Source organism: Alosa sapidissima, chromosome 7, assembly GCF_018492685.1.
Source record: "Alosa sapidissima isolate fAloSap1 chromosome 7, fAloSap1.pri, whole genome shotgun sequence".
Classification (NCBI taxonomy): Eukaryota; Metazoa; Chordata; class Actinopteri; order Clupeiformes; family Clupeidae; genus Alosa; species Alosa sapidissima.
In genome coordinates this window covers 5,422,252-5,443,869 of record NC_055963.1, presented here as the reverse complement: position 1 = coordinate 5,443,869, position 21,618 = coordinate 5,422,252, and the positions used below count along the sequence as shown (strand labels likewise).

The following is a 21,618-nucleotide window of genomic DNA, read 5'->3' as shown; positions in this document are numbered from 1 at the left end:
TTTTAATGTCATCCGAAAGTTGGTTCCACAGCTGAGCCGCATAGCAGCTAAAAGCTGCTTCACCATGTTTAGTTCTAACTGTAGGTTTTACTAGCAGGTTTTTCACCTGGGACCTGAGAGGACGAGAAGGTGTGTACTGCTGAAGCATGTCTGACAAGTATTTAGGTCCTGCTCCATTTACTGATTTATAAACAAGCAATAGTGCTTTAAAGTCAATTCTGTGACTTACTGGAAGCCAGTGCAAGGACTTAAGAATTGGAGTAATGTGGTCAGTTCTTTTAGTTTTTGTTAGAGTCCTAGCTGCTGCATTTTGTATCACCTGAAGCTGTTTAATAGTCTTTTTAGGAAGGCCTGTGAACAGTCCATTGCAGTAATCAACTCTGCTGGAGATAAATGCATGAATGAGTTTTTCTAAGTCATGTTTTGACATCAGCCCTCTGAGTTTGACAATATTTTTGAGGTGGTAAAAAGCTGATTTAGTTATCGCTTTCATGTGGCTGTTGAAATTTAGATCACTGTCAATTAATACACCAAGATTTTTAACAGTATCCTTTGCCTTCAACCCTTTTGTGTCAAGGAGAGTGGCAACCCTAAGTCTTTCCTCATTTTTACCAAATATAATTACTTCAGTTTTTTCTTTGTTCAGCTGAAGAACATTTTGAGACATCCAGGTGTTGATTTGTTCTATACACTGACACATAGATTCAAGAGGACCATAGTTGTTTGGTGATAGAGCTAAGTAAATTTGTGTGTCATCTGCATAGCTATGATATGAAATCAAATTATTTTGAATGATTTGTCCAAGTGGGAGCATATAGAGGTTGAATAATAGTGGCCCCAAGATCGACCCCTGGGGAACACCACAGGTCAAGGACGTTAATGTATTGTGATACGCATCATATCATGGCCTTTGTATCGTGAGATTGCAGGCAATACCCAGCCCTATTTCACATTAGACCAGGGATTCCCGACTGTGGTACGTATACTACCGGTGGTACGTGAGTTTCCACTAGGGTAGGGTTTCTCAACGGGGGCGGGTACCGCCCCCTGGGGGGGGCGTTCGTACTACCTAGGGGGGCGCTGGGAACGTGAGAGGTTTTTTTTTTGTTTTTTTACATTTTAAACTTTCATGGTTTTCACATATTTTTGGTGCAAAAATAGGCTTACCTGAAATAAATAGGCTATTTTCATTCATGGGTTTCTAACCCCTCTACCGTCCCAGCTACATTTTACTGTTTCTCTATGCTCAGTGGTCATACAGTGCAGTTCGGGCCTGCACACGCCCGGACTCACGTTCCCCAGCCCCAGCTATCGTCATCCCTATAGCCCGTTTTCCGCTCGCTGTTGTTCTGCAGCTGCTCTGAGCGTAGTCTCCACGAAAAGACCGTTGCTAATCCGTTGGATTGTTACGGTGCATATGTTGTTCACGTGATGTGCACTTGATTTTTGTCCATGATAAAATGACACGTCTTGTTGCCTACATTTAATGTGAAAAAAAAAAATCATTACAACCAATGCTGATGTGGTAGTGTTTTTTTTTTTACCCAACCAGTCTCCTATTGCTTAGGGACATTTTCTTATAATTCCAGAAGAAACCAAAACAGCACAGAAATGGGCTCGTTTTTTTATTTAAGCAATATAGCATGAGTGTGAGTGGCCTAATAGCCCACCCAGGGGTGATTTTTTTTTTTTTTAATTGTGTGTGTGTATGCGGGGGGGGGGGGGGGGGGGGGGGGTGCACCAGAGGATCAAAGTAAGGTCAGGGGGGCGTTTGCTCAAAAAAGGTTGAGAACCACTGCACTAGGGGGTACGCAAGATGAAAAGGGCAATGTCGGAAAGGTGTTTTTTTTTTTTTTATCTTAAGCCTGTTGTGCTTAATGTTCTCTTTGATCTTTGGGTTTCATAATGTTGTTCTTTACACTGTTTGTTTAGTGTGAGAGCTTATAGACCAGTTGCACATTTTGATTTTATTATTTGTTATCATGTAGGGCAGCTAATTAAACATGATGCCTGGAATGCGTCAATAGAATGCTGTTTTGATGGTTCATGCTGCATTACATTTAATGTCAGGTTTTCAAACACACTGTTGTGGCTGTGGACCACCAGAATCATCACTGCTGATGGACATGCTGCAACACTTTAGTAGGTCCTTCCATCTCTTGGAGTTTTAATGTTCTTGATTTGTAATAAGAATTCCCTTGAAATAAAGCTCTGTGGATGTGACATCACTTTGTAGTCCACGGAGTCCATGGATTTCTGTGGACTACAAAGTGATGTCACATCCACAGAGTGATTGATAATGACTGACTGACTATTATTGTGTTACATGCTTCAAATGTAAAGCACTTTGAGCTGCATTCTGTATATGAAAGGTGCTATACAAATAAAGCTTATTATTATTATTATTATTATTATTGTGTCAGCGTTATAGTATATAAGTATAAGTATATATACTCTTTTGATCCTGTGAGGGAAATTTGGTCTCTGCCTTTATCCAAATCCGTGAATTAGTGAAACACACTCAGCACACAGTGAACACACAATGAGGTGAAGCACACACTAATCCCGGCGTAGTGAGCTGCCTGCAACAACAGCGGCGCTCGGGGAACAGTGAGGGGTTAGGTGCCTCAAGGGCACTTCAGCCGTGCCTACTGGTCGGGGTTCAAACCGGCAACCCTCCGGTTACAAGTCCGAATCGCTAACCAGTAGGCCACAGCTGCCCCATCCTTTCCCTATGAGAAAATAATTTTGAATAATCACACCAACCAAACTGTTGGCAACACATTAGTCTGAACTATTCCCATTTTGCCCTCTATGGATTTATCTTCAATGCCGTTAAGAGAGTAAACTATTTTTTTGCAATATGGAAACTAACAGAGTTATAGTTTCTGAAATCAGAAGTGATTCAGAGCTTCTTTTAATATGTAATAATTCTTAGCCATTTCCCTCCGTTTGACCCAATAATGCAATACCTCACCAATTTGTAACGTCCAGGTTTCCTAATCTTGTCCTTGGTGCCTCTCAGCCCACAGCCACCTTGGATGGAGAATCCTCTCTCTGCTCGGAGTGAATGTTCAACAGTGTTGTGCAGCTTTTCTTTGTGCTCTTTGTCTCACTTTTGTTCATGCACTCTCTTCATAGGGCAAAACAGGAGCATTTCATGGAACATGGAACATGGAACTCCATTCTACAGTCAAAATACGATCACGAGGTCTTTACACACAGTTCATGCATTCTCTTCATAGGGCAAAATGGGAGCATTTCAGACTACTTAATTACCCTCACAGTACTTTCAAAATCCGATGATATATTCCCATAGAAAAAAAATGTTTTGACATGGAACTCCATTCTACAGTCAAAATACGATCACGAGGTCTTTACACACAGAATCTGAATTTATCAGGTGCAAGCCCAATGGAAAACCCATCTAAAGGAGTTATAACAACAGAAGTTGTTAAATAAACTCATCTTCCACTGCTGTGTCTTATTTATTCATAGCAGAGCTTGCTGCTACATCTGTGCTTCTAGAAGTTTCTCCAAGTCATCCTCACTTTTTGCACCTTGATTACTGGTTGCCACCACCGAAGGGTTTCATTTGTGTGAAATGTCAGGGATTCAGAAGGGTCTCAGAAAACTTCCCAGCATGCAGCCTGCACTCAAAAACGGGCATAATGATGTGGGAGATATACAGACCTGTGTGTGTGTGTGTGTGTGTGTGTCTGTGTGTGTGTGTGTGTGTGTGTGTGTGTGTGTGGTGTGTGTGTGTGTGTGTGTGTGTGTGTGTGTGTGTGCATCTGTGTGTGTGTGTGTGTGTGTGTGCATCTGTGTGTGTGTGTGTGTGTGTGTGTGTGTGTGTGTGTGTGTGTGTGTCTGTGTCTGTGTCTGTGTGTGTGTGTGTGTGTGTGTGTGTGTGTGTTTGTGTGTGTGTGTGTGTGTGTGTGTGTGTGTGTGTGTGTGTGTGGTGTGTGGTGTGTGTGTACAGGTTTCACCCTGTTAGGAGCAAATGAGAGGAAAACACTAGAGATGATTCAAACCCCCTCGGAGGAGGACCTACCAATACCCAGTGACAGACATGTTCTGACTTCACTTTCAGATAAGTGACATTTTCACCTTTTTTTTCCAACTGCCATGTTTATTCAATAGATAGGAAAAATACGTTGTCCATCAAGGCCAAGAGAATACATTGCAATGTGAGATTAAATGGTAGTGTGAAAGGGTCAATCTACATCAAAAGGCTTATTCGTTTTCAATTTATTTTTTTCTTGCTTAATAATATAATTACACACAGCTTTAACGGCGTACACATTTGTAATAACTTGGTGGAAAAATTGGCTTTCAAGGTTATTTCTACAGGATAAGCGTTTCCATTACCTGTTTAATTTCTCATGTCAAAAGCAGCAAGCTATGACACACTGTCACAATGAATGATCATAGAGGTCATCTCCTTTTATTGCCATGCATGAGAATCCCTTTTCCTTACTGAATTCTACTGAATTTTACGTCCAGTTGCACATGTGCAACCAGTAAATTTGCCTCCTTTTGGGGTACCGTAAGGAGACAAACTCCATGAACTGCGAATGTTGCAGTCGCTACCCCAGAATTGCGGGGAACACAAAGTTTGCCGACAGTGCAGGCACTTCGCAGTTTAAAAACAATACACTAGTTAAACACAATCTTAGTCTCAAGCATAGAGTATGTGACAAGTTAATAATTGAAAAAGCCACTGCCGGCTGCTTTTAGGCGACAAGAGGCTGTAAATCACAGCTTCAAAAGTGCACAATAAAATTTTACATTGAATTTTAAACAGCACATGGTAATTTCTGCATCCATTATCAAATTATTTATTAGTAATACAGTGGAAATTAGTAGAAATTATATGAATATTTGTGTGAATATTTGGTTAGCATGTTGATTTACGGTGTGTGCCCCTAAGTTTTCTGGTTGCCCCCCTAAAATTTTCACTTGGGGCCACTGTGCTCTTAGTGAAAAAAGGTAGTCTGGAGCCTTGACTTTTCATGTTATGGACCCTTTCAAGAGAGTTCCATTATCAGCATCATAGTTGGCCCCACAAGACTTCCTTTTTAACATTCCATATGTTATCTATGCTTACATATGCAGAGGAAGTAGATTGGGAACCAAATAGAACGTTCAAGCATTGTTTTTGTTTTTATTGTTGAAAGGGTCTATAATGAAGATACTGATTCTTTTTCTAGCGAGGCAGATAATGATCACCTGGTTTGTTCGATCGCTTGTACCAGTCTAGAGAGAAACACCCCTAGCACATGATGATCACACTGCCTGGCCAGATGAACAAGTGCTGATCATCAATCCTAATATGCATTTATCTTCACGCATGTCACGTACAAGCCATGTTTATGAGTGCTTAAGCCTTGGACTAGAAAAATGCAGACTAAACACCCTTCTTAAGTACTGCGTCTTTTCTTTTACTGAATTTGACATAAAATGTATTGCCATAGAATCACACACCTCACCTTTAACTCTGAACCCATGCAAATTGAGAACAGCATGCTTCAATAATAATGATATAATGTGAAATGGATGCAAAATCTCATATGCTAACTCTGGAATCGCCATCTGATCCATTAGGACAGATATAATTAGATAACAAGACAGATCTAAATGGAGACTATTTACAAATATGATTAACTTGTGTTTCCTTACATAATTTCTCTAATTACGTATATTACTTGAGTAACAAAAAATTGATTGATCAAAAGTAATGATTAGCAGTCCTTATAAAAACTACTTGAGTATTACACAGAATACTTTTCAACAAATAACATGTTAATGACAGGGGGTCTTTGTGACATATGGCACCTACCCTCTTTTCCAGTTGTGCTATCTGCTCCTTGTAGAAGGCATCTAAGGCTTTGAGCTCTGCCTCTTTCTTCTCAAGCTGTTTGCTCTGCATGAGAGAAAAGATACACACAACTTTAAGGGAACCATGTGTGACAGACAGTATAAAAGCTACATACATACATAAACAGAGTATTACAGAGATATTATTCTACATGTTTACATGTCTACAATTATTTATTATGTATTATTATTATTCTACATGCTCAACCAAATTATAAATATAAATATAAATATAAATAAATATCAGCTATTATACCTTACTGACCAATCATACAACAAAACACCCCAAACAGTCCTATAAATAATTCGGTCAAAATCATTCTCCTAATCATCTTGGCATGCCTGTGAGAACTTTGTAAAAAGTGGACATCTGGTGTTTGCACTCCCCCAGAACAGAAGCAAGAAGGGGATTAGGAGTTCTTACAAATCAAGCAAAATTGTGGGATAACACAAATCACGACGTCAAGGACAACAAATGAGTTTGGTCAGACACGGTGAGATGAGATGAGCGCTGGTGTGTGTGAGGAGTAAGCAGGTGACAAGCGTGAGTGATGGCATGAACATGCAAGACCGTTTCACAGCTGCAGAGGAGAGGAAACAGTTAGCGAGCATACTTCCACTTGAGGTCAACACAGCACACGTCAAGCACATCCTAAATGCTCAAAGTGTATCTTAATGAGTTTTTTACGACTGAAGTGACTGGGCCAAAGACAAAGGCCCGGGCCATCAGGAATGCAAATGTGGAGAGACGCAAATATATGTAAGGTTCTAAACTGATTCAAAAACACACCCCCTAGACACAACAGCTGCGCTAATGCGTACTATGAACAGAAGAAACCCCATGACATCCAGAAAAAGCACACACACACACAGACACATCGAGAGAGAGAGAGAGAGAGAGAGAGAGAGAGAGAGAGAGAGAGAGAGAGAGAGAGAGAGAGAGAGAGAGAGAGAGATGCTCCAACACACTAAACACAATGGCAGCATGCTCAAGGAACATGTTTGAGGGAGGCGGAGTTGTGAAGGAACCCCCTGTGGCGCTGACCACAGAAGTGGAGTGTGTAGCAAACAGCAGTGCCCCCCCCCACCCCCACCCCCCCCCAAAATAACCCCCTGGAGTAATCACTGCTTTTAGCACACCCTCCCATCCTCCATGCTCAGAAAATAACATCCATCAACACGCAGATCATATGCAATTTTCTAGCTGGGTAACTACGGAAACATGTAGGCAAACGAGGTGACGGTGGCTGTGCACTTACAATCTGGCTTAATGTACAAAAGCTAAAGTATCGTGGTTAAATGATGATGGAATAAAATGAGAGAGACACAGAGCGAGAACAAAAGAATGAGAGAAAAAGGGAAAACAGGCGTTGCTTACCCACTCCTCAACTGCTTGGGGAAGCTACAGGGGTCAGAGAGAGAGGAAAAAACAGTTCAGTCACGGGGGAGAAAGTGCCACAGTCCTGTGTGGACGCACCCCCTGAGGGGAGCTGGGGGTGGGGGGTGGAGGGTGGAGGGTGTTGGACAGGGGTGGGGGTGCCGAAGGGTGGAGTTGCTCCTCATAATTGAAAACACCAGCGAATGCAACGCACGTGTGTCTTGAATAATCGAGTTGTGCTGGAGGCTGCGCTTGCCTAACCAAGCATTGCATGCAGGACACATTATCACACCAGTCGTGGATGAAATTCAATAGGACGAAAATCAGAGAGGAAATGTCTACAGGTTGCTGGGTAACAGCAGTAGATTAGCAGGTGACTAGAGTTCATTCTTTCATTCATTTAGGCGAGAATGACAGCTAGACAGCATCTCTGAACAACTCTGACAAGACAATGACAACACTCAATGGCCAAATGGAATGCATGGGTTCTACCACAGCAAGTCAAGAACCTTATAGAAGCAGGTATTTTAGCAGCACACCATAATTGATATACTAATTATTGATATATTATTAGTAATGTATTGATGTATATTATTACATATTATTATTGATATATATATATTATTGATAATGATAACTGCTGCATGAGAACTGTCCATAACCTTGAAGGACCACTTCAGAGTGTACACTTTGTGCTACCAAAAGTATTAACCATTAACTGCGTATGCGGCTTCATGCCTTATTCAGTATTATAACAGCATGAAGCAATTTAATTTCATTAGTTTATAAGTTAGCAAAAGTGTGCAAATGATTGATGCACAATCTAGTAATGCCTTTATTCTTCAGTCTAACAATGTTTTTTAGGAACATAATAATCAGCAGAACATACTGTATGTCTTATAGGTGTAATTGGGTTCTTGCATGCATGCCAGCAGAATGTGAGGTTGCTAATGACAACCAATCTCAAAAACACAAAGACAGATGTTTGTTGGACAAGACCAGCGACCACCTTTGAAATTCAATCACAACCATGGAACACAACTGACAGCAAAGAGAGAGTGATTTAGAGAGCAGGCAGAGGAAGAGACGAAGAGGCAACACACATCCTAGCCCTGAACTTGCATCCCTTCCCTTAATCAGGTTTTTCCTCCTGACCACACACAGGCCCTTGTCATTTCTTTATTTATTCCCGTTTAATTTTCCGGGAGGAAACAAAGGCGATCTGATGGGCGCGGTGGCGTCGGCTAACGTGCTCTGCACCCGGGATCTGGAGCGAGTAGATAATGCCCAGCCAAGCATGAATTACACAGATAAGTCCCAAAATGAAGCCTGCTCCAGAGGCGCTTTCTCACCTAAATAAGCCCTGAGTCTGTGTCTGCTTATCAGTTGGGCTCCGTCACCACAAACAGGAGGCGGATGGATGTGCGTGGTGGCTGGTGACAGGAAAAGACCCCACCAGCCAGAATTAAGGGCCCGAACTCTGACGGAGGCGGAAAAGAGGAGTCGGACAAGTCTGGAGGGCTGGAGGAGGGAGGATTGTGGGAGAATTGGAGCTGAATGGGGAGGGGAAAGAGGCTGAAGACTGGAGTCAGTCATCGGGATGAATCATTTTCACATGCATGAAGGAGGAAGCTGTTGGCTGTTTTTAAACTTCCCGTGTAATGAAAGATCTGCAAACCCCAAAGAGCGAAAAACTAGATGAAACATGGATTAGACCGACCACTCCTGTCTACTGGCAGGAAAACAACTGCGGGGAAGAATACTGAAGAAAAATGAATTACTGATGAATCCCATGTATCCTCAAGTTTACCAATAATACTACAATGTAGACAAAAGAAAATATAAGTTACAATGTTACCAAACCCCACGGCCGTATCCCATACACATATCTATATTTTTGAAGATATGTTGATATATGTTTACCAATACCTTAACAACAAATCTACAGCAACCTAATTCTATGGTTATGGTTATGGAAATTAGCAGACGCTTCTGTCCAATTCATGAAACACCTACATGCACACACCCAGAACAAACTCAGTCCTGCTCGGCTGTGCATAAGTATACATAAACCCCCCCCCCCCCCTGACTAGGAGGTGTTGTGCAATCATCTGATCTATGGGTAGTATCTCATCCCTGCCGATGCTGTTTATTTACTCCAGTGCATTTATTTAACACATAGCTTCAGGCCTGGCAATAAATTAGCACTTAATAATCAAACTGATTACCCTGCGTGCGAGCCGTCTGGGGAGGAGAATGTGGGCCACCGGCTTCTCCAGCTTCCACACAGTGAATTATTCCGCTCCTCCACTCTTACACGGAGCACCACCACTGCCTTTATTCACAGGGAATCCAGACTCCATGACTGCTCAGAACAACATGGGAACACTGGCAGCAAGTGCACACATGTACTGAGCAGCAAGTGCATACATGTATTTAGCACATCGTCTGGCCCCATGGTCAGAGTGTACAATGTCCAGGTACAGAGACGAGGAAGGCTGCACAGAACTGTTTGCTAGTTTGACAGCAAATAGCAATATGTGCGATGTCAACGCTAATTGTGATTGGGTTGGCACCTAAATCAGTACAGCAATATAATTTAAAACTGCTGTGGACTGACTCATATTTGTTGTCATATTAACATTGCAATCTAAATGCCAAATTGATAACTTTCTAAAGGTTACATTATGCTGTTGTCATATAAGCTAATACATATTGAAAGCTCTATTTTATAGCAAAACGACTTAAACTAATCAAATGTGTGTGACGCATGAAAATGATCTAAATATTCTGTCCTGACAATGATCTTAAATCACTGGCCATGGCCTGTCACCACACCAAAATAAACAGTGATTTCTGAGCAACTGACTTCAGGCTATGCATCACACACACATCCTCAAACTCAGAGGTGGGCAAACTGCGGCCCGCGGGACCGCCAAGCACTTTCATCAGGCCCGCCGAGCATTTCATTTAGTTATCAGGCTGCTCGCTATTTTTTTTCCTGCGATAGAGACGACGTTGGTTAGCTTACTGCAAACTGCTTTTCACTCTCCTTAGATAACGTTTACAATGTCAATGTCAAAACATCATGTTAAATAGAGATCATGTTAAACTAAGTTAACTCTTAGTTATCTCCTTTGCAGCAGATCTAACGTGAACATTATGCATTGCAATCCATTTAATTGGGAATGCGTCTGCACTCACGAGAGGGAGAGAGAGCCGCAGGTTCCAGCTGGCTTGTGATTGTTGATAATTGATATCTCCTTCTTATAAGAAAGTTTTAAAAGGAAATCATGAAGGCAACAGTAGTTCCCACTACTGACCATTTAAAAACTGTGAGAGGGGCCAGCCGTAGGTACAGCACTAGCCATAGCGGAGCAGACAGAAGATCATTGAGAAATAAACGTGAATTAAAGTGACTGTCTTAAAGCGACAGTGCACAATTTATACATTTGTTAAACAGCATAAAATTAGCAGTATTTTTAAGCAATTAATATTTTAAAACAAATACTTTTCATACTAAATTATAGGCTATAAAAAATGTAATTTTTTACGCGTGTGTCGTGAGGGGGGGGGAGTTTGGGTTGTTGTGCGGCCCGCCGGCCAATTTTCAAAACCCAATGTGGCCCTTGAGCCAAAAAGTTTGCCCACCCCTGCTCTAGCTTAATGAGGTCTGGTGAAATGGCCAACCTCGCCAGCATTTCTATATTTACACACACAAGTCCAGGGAATGCCATAGTAGATCCAAACTAGTCAACAATGTACCGATAACAGAGAATCATTAGCAACGCCAAACATGAACTCCATGACATGTACTTGCAGAAGTAGTATTATTTCAATATGCTTATTGTGACAACCAGTTTTGCAATAACTATCAGAACTGCAATACAATTATTACAATTCTCGTTTATTGCAAAACTGGGTGCAAAATGTGTTTCCAACCAGTTTTGTAATAAACCTGAATTGTAATAAAATATTTTCGATGGTAAAGAAGTCAGTTGGAAATCACTAGGCGATAAAATAGGGAATCCATTCATCATCTCATTATATCATTATGGTTGTTTTATGATATTAACCATCCTACACAACTAACAAGTAAATAGCCAGTAACATCCTAAAATTATCATCTGCAATCATTCTACGAGCTTTGATATAAAGTTATTACACATATGGTTGAAAAACACGTTTTCCAACCAGTTTTGTAATAAACCAGTATTGTAACAAAATATTTTTAATGGACAGGTAAAGAAATTAGGTATAAGTTAGAAATCATTAGGTGGATCATATAGAGAATCTATTTAAATCATCTCATTGTATCATTATGATTGTTTTAATTGGATCTGTTTTTCATTGGATCTGTTTTTCATATTTACTGTCCTACACAACTGTAAATAGCCAGTAACATAAAAAGGGACATCTGAATACATTCTACGAACTTTAAAAATAATGTTATTACAAATCTTGTTTATTGCAAAAATGTTTTCAAACCACTTTTGCAATAGACCATAATTGTAACAAAATACTTTCTCAGGAATTACTTGTGCAACTCAAAAACAGCTGTGTTGGGAAGGGTACAGAAGAAACAGCAAACACTAATCAAATTTAAGAGACGTGACCATGTTGTCTGTACAATGACGACAACACAAACTCCTCAGACTTGTACTGAACATCTCAAAAGACCCACATTTATTTGTTAGATTATAAAAACAAGTGAAGATATGAGACATGTAAGGGATAATGTATTGTCCGCTGGTAATTATCAGAAAATAAGTCCCGACAGGGAGAACAGAACCCCGAGGCACAGGACTTATTTTCTGATAATTACCGGCGGACAATACATTATCCCGCTTATTACAAGGATACAAGGACACAAGGATACAAGGAAGTTTATTGTCACATGCATATAGTTACTGGAAGGAAGAAATGCAGTGAAATTATGTCTGGTGTCAGCCTATTTGTTGGGGGGGGGGGGGGTAAAAACTGCAGTAGAAGCGGGGTTTAGTAGATTAAGTGGCAAGGGCTGCATAAGAAAGGTGGGGGAGGATTGGAATTGGGGGGGGGGGGGGGCACCAAGGAGCACCCAAGAGCAACAGGGGCAAGGAAAAACTCCCTTACCAAGGAAGAAACCTTGGGCAGATCCACGGCTCAAGGGGCTAACCCAACTGCCAGGTGTGTGTGTTGGGGGGATGACAGGGGAGATGGGATAGTGTGCTGTGTATGTGGGGAGAGGGCAGTGTGTGTGCAATATGTGTGTTGGAGAAGCTTCCTCATGAGACAATGTGCTGTGTATTGGGGGGGGGGGGGGGGGACAGTGTACTGTAAGTATGTTGGGGATGTGTGTTGGAGAAGCTTCATGATGAAATAATGTGCTGTGTATGTAGGGGAGAGGGGGGGGGGGCAGTGTACTGCAAGTATGGTGAAGGGACTTACTATTGCAAGCAGAGTAATGTATGTATGATGTATGTGAGTGATGAAGATGTGTGTGTGGGAGGGAGGGGAGTGTAGCAGTGACTGTGTGTGTGTGTGTGTAGTGTGCGTGTGGGTAGGTGGGGGCAGTGTGCTGTAAGTATGTAGAGGATGTGTGTTGGAGAAGATCCTGAAGACAATGTGCTGTGTATGTAGGGAGGGGGGGGGCAGTGTGCAGCAAGTAGAGGAGGCTTACTGTAGCAAGCAGTGTGCTGTATGTATGTGAGGTGATGACAGTGATGATGTAAGTGTGTGTGTTTTCTGTGTGTGTGTTGGGGATGGGGGTGGGGTGGGGGGGGCAGAAAGGCTAGGCAATCAAGGACATGGGTAGATGAAGGAGAAGTCAAAAATAATAAATAAAAAGTTCTATGGAGATGTGCAAAAGTTGGAGAAAGTCAGATATGTGTGTGTGTTTTGACGTGTGATGAAATAAGAAAATATATAGCATAGGGTGAGGGATGTAAAAGTGCTAAAAGTCTTGTAGGTGTGTGTGTGTGTGTGTGTGTGTGGGGGGGGGGGGGGTCATGAGTGCTGAGGAGTGAATGAGTGCAAAGTCAGTATAGTGTGAGTATAGAGTTCGGATGGCCTGGGGATAAAAACTTCTCCTGAGTCTCTCAGTTCTGGCTTTGTGACTACATAGGCGTCTTCTTGATTTCAGCGGTAGGAATAATCCATTGTTAGGATGAGAAGAGTCCTTCAGAATCTTTTGGGCTCTTAGGAGTACTCTTCTGGAATAGATATCTTGTAGAGCAGGGAGTTGAGTTCTTATAGTACGTTCAGCTGAGCACACTACTCTCTGCAGAGTACTACAATCTCTAACTGTGGAGTTCCCATACCAGGTGATGATGCTACCAGTTAGAACACTCTCAACCGCTGAAGTGTAGAAGGCCTTCATGATGGATGTAGAAACTTTGAATTTCCTTAGCTGACGAAGGAAGTAGAGTCGTTGTCTGGACTTCTTCAGAACATATTGAGTGTTAACAGTCCATGTTAGGTCTTCAGTAATGTGGACACCAAGGTATTTAAAACTTGTGACTCTCTCTACAGGTTGCCCGCTGATCATTAGTGGGGTGTAACTGTAGTTCTGCTGCTGCCTTCTGTAATCCACTACCATTTCCTTGGTTTTATTGATATTCAGTGTCAAGCTGTTAGATTGACACCACTGTGCCACCTCATCAACCTGATCCAAGTAGAGCTGTTCATTGTTGTTACTAATCAGGCCCAAGATCACTGTGTCATCTGCAAACTTGATGATGGAGGTATGACTACTGTTGGCTTTGCAGTCATGTGTGTAGATGTTGTACAGCAGTGGACTCAAAACACAGCCTTGGGGAGCACCAGTGCTGATGGTTAATGAGTCAGATGTCAGACCCCCCACTCTAACCACTTGTGAACGGTTGGTGAGGAAGTCAAATATCCAGTGACACAGGGTGGTGTTTAGTCCTAAGGCCTTCATCTTTGTGACCAAGGTGAGAGGTACTATCGTGTTGAATGCTGAACTAAAGTCAATGAACAGCATCCTCACATAATTCCCATTCCCCTCCTCCAGGTGAGTTAAGGTGGTGTGCATGAGGTTTGAGATGGCATCCTCTGTAGACCTGTTGGCTCTGTAAGCAAATTGGAGGGGGTCGAAGGAGGCAGGGAGGGATGAGCAGATAATGTTTTTCACAAGCTTCTCAAAACACTTCATCACTGTAGACATCAGGGCTACTGGGCGGTAGTCATTCAGACATGATGGACTTTTTGTTTTTCGGTACTGGAACAATAACAGACTGCTTGAGGCAAGTAGGAACTGTCTCTTGAGCCAATGATGTGTTAAAGACATAAGTGAACACAGGAGCTAACTGAGCAGCGGAGGATTTCAAAACCCTGTTAGAAATTCCATCCGGTCCAGCAGCTTTTCTACAATTAACCCTCCTAAAGGCATTGCTCACATCGACCTCAGAGACACAGAAAGGTGCATCCTCATTTGCTTCACATGCTGCAGCTAGTGCAAGATAGTCTGTGTTTTTCATGTCAAAGCGAGCATAAAAAGCATTAAGTTCATCAGGGAGGGCTTTACTCACATTCATCATAGGAGGGGACTTTCTTTCAAAGCCAGTGATGGTTCGGAGTCCTTTCCACACTCGTGCTGGATCACCCTCCAAGAAATCAGCTTCAACTCTGTCTCTATAGCGCCGCTTAGCATCTTTAATAGCTCTACGTAAACTATAAGATGCTGCTTTGTAATCAGTCATATCCCCTGAAATAAGCCCAGCATTATAAGTCATGGTGCGTGTCTTTAATGCCGTTCTCACTTCTCTATCCACCCATGGCTTCTGGTTAGGGAAGCTTCGGATCTTTACAGTTGGGATGATGGAATCAGTTAGCATATTGATGTAACTCAATGATACTTCCGTAAACTCATTGATGTCAGCAGAGTTTGTCTTGAACATCTCCCAGTCAACGTTGCTAAGGGCGTCCTGTAGCCTGGCTTCCGATTGGTCAGTCCAGCGCTTGACCTCCTTCGTCACTGGGGGGTCCGTCCGACTTCTCTGATTGTACATAGGCAGCAGGAAAACAGCGGCATGATCTGATTTTCCGAAAGCTGGTAGAGACTTCGCTTTGTAACTGTTCTTGAACTGTGTGTAGCAGTGATCCAGTGTGTTGTCACCACGTGTAGGGAAGTGAATGTGTTGAATAAATTCAGGCATGGACCGGTTCAGATGTACTTGATTGAAATCACCGGCCACAATAAGCGCAGCTTCAGGGTGCGTGTGTTGTTGTCTATTTAACACTTCTTGCAATTCTGAAACCGCAGCATCTGTGTTGGCTTGTGGAGGAATGTAGACAGCGTTGAATATTACCGAAGTAAACTCACGGGGCAGGTAGAAGGGTCGACAGACGATCGCTAGATGTTCTAGATGAGGCGAGCAGGACTTTGAGAGAACGGTGACATTTCTAGGATCACACCACTTGCTGTTCGTCATGATGCAAACACCGTCACCTTTCGATTTTCCAGATTCCTCAGTCCTGTCAGAGCGAGCAGCAGAGAAAAACTCCACCGGAGTGATGGCACAGTCCAGTACAAGTTCAGTTAGCCATGTTTCAGTAAAGCATAGAATGTTACAGTCCCTGATGTCTCTGTGAAACTGTATCCTCGCTCTTAGTTCATCCATCTTGTTCACAAGAGACTGGACATTGGCTAGGAGAATGCTAGGCAGTGGAGGCCTATGAGCTCTATTCCTCAATCTGTTACGGGCCCCGGCTCGTTTTCCTCGGTGTTTTTTCCTTCTGCGCCGAGATGCGTCTCCATGGTTCCCTGATGCATCTCGGAGAATCTTAGTCGGCCAGGTAGAAACGTCGATTAAAACATCCCGAAACAAAAAAGGCAATTAATTTCCGATGTTTCTAAGTGTAACGCCATCATACGTAATCAGTGCAGTGGAAAAGTGCAAAAAATTAGGGGATAATAAAAGGTAAAAGAGTAAATATAAGCACAAATTAGGCGGAGCAACCAAAAAGGCGTCCGAACGCGGCGGCGCCATGGCAACGAACCGGCTACTTGCCAAAACGAGAAAAGAAACCTAACACAATTAATCTTTAAAAATGATTTTGCTACCGTTTCGTGTCTTCCGCTGACAAAATAAATAGTTCGCCACACAGAACTTGACAGTTTCAGGTGTTGCATGGCAACGTCTTACTAGTTTACTTTCCCTTTCAATGAAATTCCATTGCAATAAGCGAACGGAATTCTTGCAGAGGGATATGAAAGACGTTAATCAACCCGTTGCCATTGACAGCGGTGATTATATACTTTGCCGGTGATTTATGTAGATTTAACATTGGGCCTTCCCAACGTTCGGGCCTTTCATGTGAATGGAACTTTCTGCAGCACTCTGAAGAGCCGTGTAATAATGCTTTTTTAACAAACTTAGTTAAACCTTTAATGTGTACACAAACCTCACACTTAGCCATATTGTCAAACTATATTTAGAAATCAAATCTAATACTTATAACAAGCAATGATAAACCAGGGGAAACTTAATGAAATCACAAGTTATAAGAGTAAATCATACGTAAATACTGGCGTATACTCACCTGAGCTTTACACACTTTGGGGTTAAGAAGTTTTGGCAAGAGCAACAAAGAAAAGCGCCAACTTGGCCATGTAAAGCTTACGACTGTAGAGCTGTAGTTTCACAACATTTAATGTAGACGTGCAGGTTTCAAAATGGCTCTATACTGACTTGTTACAGAGATATTAGAGATAGAGATATAAGTATTCCCATGTAAAACCACGCGGTAGATGAAGTGAACTAAAATGATGCTCCGTCCCCAATGAATACAAAACACTTTCTGACAAGACAGATTAAATGTATCATAAACAGCGTCGTCTCCAGACAAAGAAGATAAAAACCAGGGAACTCCGAGGGCATCAGCAAGCAATAAGAAAGTTGAGGGCAAGATGTGGAGGAGAAGTGAGCAGGTGTAAACACTCAGAAGTCGGAGATGAGGTTGAAAAGATTGGATTTTTTTTTTATTCACCCCAATTAAATATAAAAATTAACAAAATTAAAGAAAGAAAATACTTTCAATTAAATAAAATAAATTGACATTAGAGTCAAAAACTGTCAAATTATACAAAGCGACCTTTAAACAAATCACTATTCGACAATACACCCCTGTGCTCAGGTGAGTAGAGAATAAAAGCTTAAAACAGCCAAAATTAATATCTATACAGTTAGAATATTGCAGAATATTATTCATATGGTTCAAGCTCACATCTGGCAAATCCACAAGATATACTGACAGCTAATAAATGAATTACTCAAACTCCAGGTCACTTCCTATTGACCCGGAAGTCATGGCGTCATTTAAACCCAACAGTTGCGGCAAACATCAATTGCAAACCTGACAGATTGGCTTCTCAGAGCAAATGATACATGCAACTAATAGATGAATTAAAGGAGAATTCCAGTGTGATATTGACCTAAAGTGTATTGAAACATGATACCGAGTGTGAACGTATGTCTCATAGCCCATCTCGGCTTGTCCCCTGCACTCCAAAATCTGGCGCTAGTTAGCCGATGCTACCAACAGCTTTTTCCAATAGTGGTGCTTCGGCATCGGGCTAGCCATGCAAATAAATCACTGTTTTACACCCATTTACGAGGCTCAATGTATCTCCACACTTCATTGGTAGACTTCCGAGGGCCCTGACATTTAAAACGAGACATTGAGACCTTTGAAAAAGCACTGGTAGTTTACTTACAAGACGATTTATACAGACAGTATCTTCACGAAGTTTAACGTTTGCAGCCATCTTGAATTTAGTCACGATAAGTCGAGCAACGAGTAAGAATGAACAGGTATGATAAGGGATCAGATTCCAAAAATAATTCAGTGGAAATGCATGGATTCCAGTTTCTTCCAGTAGCAGCTTATTTGCCCTACCTAATTCTAAATGCTGACTGTGACAGCTGTATGTGTTCCCGGTGTTGAGTTCCCAGTACTGTTACAGCTGTATGGTGTTGTGTTCCCGGTGTTGAGTTCCCAATACTGTTAGAGCTGTATGGTGTTGTGTTCCCGGTGTTGAGTTCCCAGTACTGTTACAGCTGTATGGTGTTGTGTTCCCGGTGTTGAGTTCCTAGTACTGTTACAGCTGTATGGTGTTGTGTTACCGGTGTTGAGTTCCCAATGCTGTTACAGCTGTATGGTGTTGAGTTCCCAGTACTGTTACAGCTGTACGTGTTCCCGGTGTTGAGTTCCCAGTATTTGTTCCCGGTGTTGAGTTCCCAGTGTTGAGTTCCCAGTATGTGTTCCCGGTGTTGAGTTCCCAGTGTTGAGTTCCCAGTGTTGAGTTCCCAGTAGTGTTACAGCTGTATGGTGTTGAGTTCCCAGTACTGTTACAGCTGTATGCGTTCCCGGTGTTGAGTTCCCAGTGTTGAGTTCCCAGTACTGTTACAGCTGTATGGTGTTGAGTTCCCAGTACTGTTACAGCTGTACGCGTTCCCGGTGTTGAGTTCCCAGTGTTGAGTTCCCAGTGTTGAGTTCCCAGTACTGTTACAGCTGTATGGTGTTGAGTTCCCAGTGTTGAGTTCCCAGTACTGTTACAGCTGTACGCGTTCCCGGTGTTGAGTTCCCAGTGTTGAGTTCCCAGTGTTGAGTTCCCAGTGTTGAGTTCCCAGTACTGTTTGTCCCTTTTCCCCACCTGTTCGCTCTGCCTCTGCCACAGGTGTGATGCGTGTGATTGCCTGACGAGGTGAGCTTGGGCAGGTGGCCAAGCACCAGTTAGAGGAGCCAGATTCCTGTTGCTGTGAGAGGCTTCTGGTGAGGGGACTGCTACATTCTAATGGAGTTATCTATCTACAAATTACAGGAACGTCTGTGCGTCTGTTTGTTTAAATCAGGGGTCAAGATGCAAGATGTTTGGATGATTATCATGTCTGACATCAACAATAAAGACTCCATGTATGCAGTTTGCTTGCATAAAACGATTCCGTGGATTTTGCAACAACACGGCAACAAACACAGGTATGCAGTGGCTATTCAAAATTATGTGTAATAAACTGACACTTTGAATAGCCCACGGACTTTAGCCTTTGAATAAACCAACAACAATTCTGACTGCAAGGTCCCAAATTGAAATGAGCGATAGGCTAATGGTCCCGAATTTAAGGATGTTTCCGAATGCCACACAGCTAGACAACAAGTGGCAGACAGAGCAACATGTCACTTATGCTACCAAAGTTTTTGAGTCACATTGTTGCAAATCTCATATGATGATGCATCTTTCTACAAAATGTTTTGTCTTCTATATCATTAAGTTATTCAATAGGCTAAACATATAGCCTTACATCAAAGCTTTAGGCTTATATCATTTCAATCAGCAACAGACAACGAGTGGCAGACAGAGTGTGATGTCACTTATAGGCTACCAGAGACTGTTGAGTTACATCGTTGCAAATTTCATACGATGATGCATCATTCCACAAAATGATTTGTCTTCTCTATCAGGAAGTTATTCAATAAGCTGAACAATAAACATATAGATGTTAGGCTTATGTCATTTTGATCTGTAAATCTAAATTCTGCTTACTGCACATTAATTATAGGTTAATATATTATAATATAATATTCAATATTCATTATTGAATGCTTAGCAGGAATGATGTTTTTCCCTATCATCCTATTTTTAAAGCAGGCATACCTGCAGTCATGTAATTGGGCTATATGTGTTTTCTACAGGAATGGCATGTTTGAACGGGCACTGCATTTTCATTTGGGTCAGTGGTAGGTTGTTGTTCACCCCAATAGGGCTACCCAAGAGTGGGGCGTAACAGTACACATTTTCTACAAATGACCTTAAACATATAAATATCTCAGATTAACCATACAAATAAAGTCTACACTACAGTGACTGAAATGATTTGTTGCCCTAGAATGAGTATCTCAATAATACTCAATGTATTATTATACCCAATCTTCTCTTGACAACTCAGGATGCACAAACAGTAACAATAACGTCTCTTTGTAATGTAGTTTGCATCATTTTACTTTATGCATTGACTGTCTTGAATTTCCCCTGGGGATCAATAAAGTATCTATCTGTCTATCTAAGAAAACATTAGCAATGGTAATGATGCAGTATCGACAACAAGACTTTCAGAGCTGCGTGTAAGTCCACATGTTCTGTGGATGTCAAGCGGTTGGGGCGTATATCTGAATAACATAACCAGCCATTTGGAATTCCGAACTTAGCCCGCTGTTACACTACTTCCATCCTAGTATTTCTAGACATTATGTAAAAGATCTCATGTCTGAACGAAGCAAAGAACATGCAGAGATTCTGCCGTTCACACATATGACCGCGTAATGTCAGCATGTTAGCATCATATTTGATGCACCCGAAGGGTCGGACCTCCATTTGACAAAGCTCCACATATACTGCAGCTTAAGTGACCTGCTCTTTGTGTTTGGAATGAACAGGACATAAGGGAAACTCTGAAAGTCAGTTTCCAGGGTCATGCCCTACTCACCTACTGCCTGATATTCCGTTAATAATACTTCAATTAGAATGAAACTGCACACAATCAATACCCAAATCCAAATGACAATTTAGTCAGGTTGAAAAGACAGAAAAAAGCTTGCTTTTGTAACCAGCTGTTCTGACTCTTCAAAATGAAGAATGCTACCATGCTGAGCACCCACAAAGTAGCAGTTTACTGTGGGTTTCATTTGAATGTTTTTAAGCCAGAGAGTACAATGCTTTGCTCATATGAGAGGGAAGACACAACCAGAACACCACAATGTTTCAGCACTAAGTTGCAGAAAAAGAAGCCAAACGTTCCAGCATCTGCAGAACTCAAACAGCAGAATTTTAATCGATCTAAAACATGCAAGCTCCATTCAAGTAAGTCCTTGGCAAAAGAAAACACACTTAAACTAAAGGTTTCTCTATTGTTCTAAAAACTCACAGAGAACAAACAAGACAAGCGCCCCAAGCTTGAAGATAAACAGGAGATAGCAACCAAAACATCCTTAATTTGGCTTCTAAATTGCTCTCATCTCCCCTTCTACCTGCATCAGGTTGGATCAAAGATGGCAGAGATTCCAGCATCGAGCTCCCAGGGGATAGGAATCTCCCCTCCACCCAGCTTGCAGTCAACTGTCTGGCAATTACAGGCTCTTGGGCCCGATGTGAGCGCAGCGAGCTGAGCCTTAATGGCTTTACATGCAGAAAGATGTCAGCTCTGAGATTACATTTAGTGATAGGGCCCAGTTATCACCAGGCTGCAGCTCACTCCAGGCCGGCCTGGATTACTCTCGCCGGCTCGCTTTGATAAAGTGGAGAGAGAGGGCTGAAGGAAGGTGGAAAGGTAAGGTGAGATCAGCCTGATCCCCCTGAGTGA

General features: G+C 42.0%; 1 protein-coding gene across 2 annotated transcripts in view; it reads right to left on the bottom strand.

Annotated features, from left to right (window-relative positions):
• Positions 1 to 21,618, bottom strand: part of chchd6a (coiled-coil-helix-coiled-coil-helix domain containing 6a) — a 66,120-nt gene that overhangs the window by 33,442 nt on the left and 11,060 nt on the right. The window contains exons 5-6 of one of the 2 annotated variants that reach the window (XM_042099217.1): positions 7,259 to 7,282; positions 5,843 to 5,926 (exon numbers count right to left, since the gene is read on the bottom strand). In XM_042099217.1, coding sequence (XP_041955151.1) covers positions 5,843 to 5,926; positions 7,259 to 7,282 — 108 coding nt within the window. The remainder of the gene's footprint in view (positions 1 to 5,842; positions 5,927 to 7,258; positions 7,283 to 21,618) is intronic. The other variant, XM_042099218.1, reaches the window with a different exon arrangement.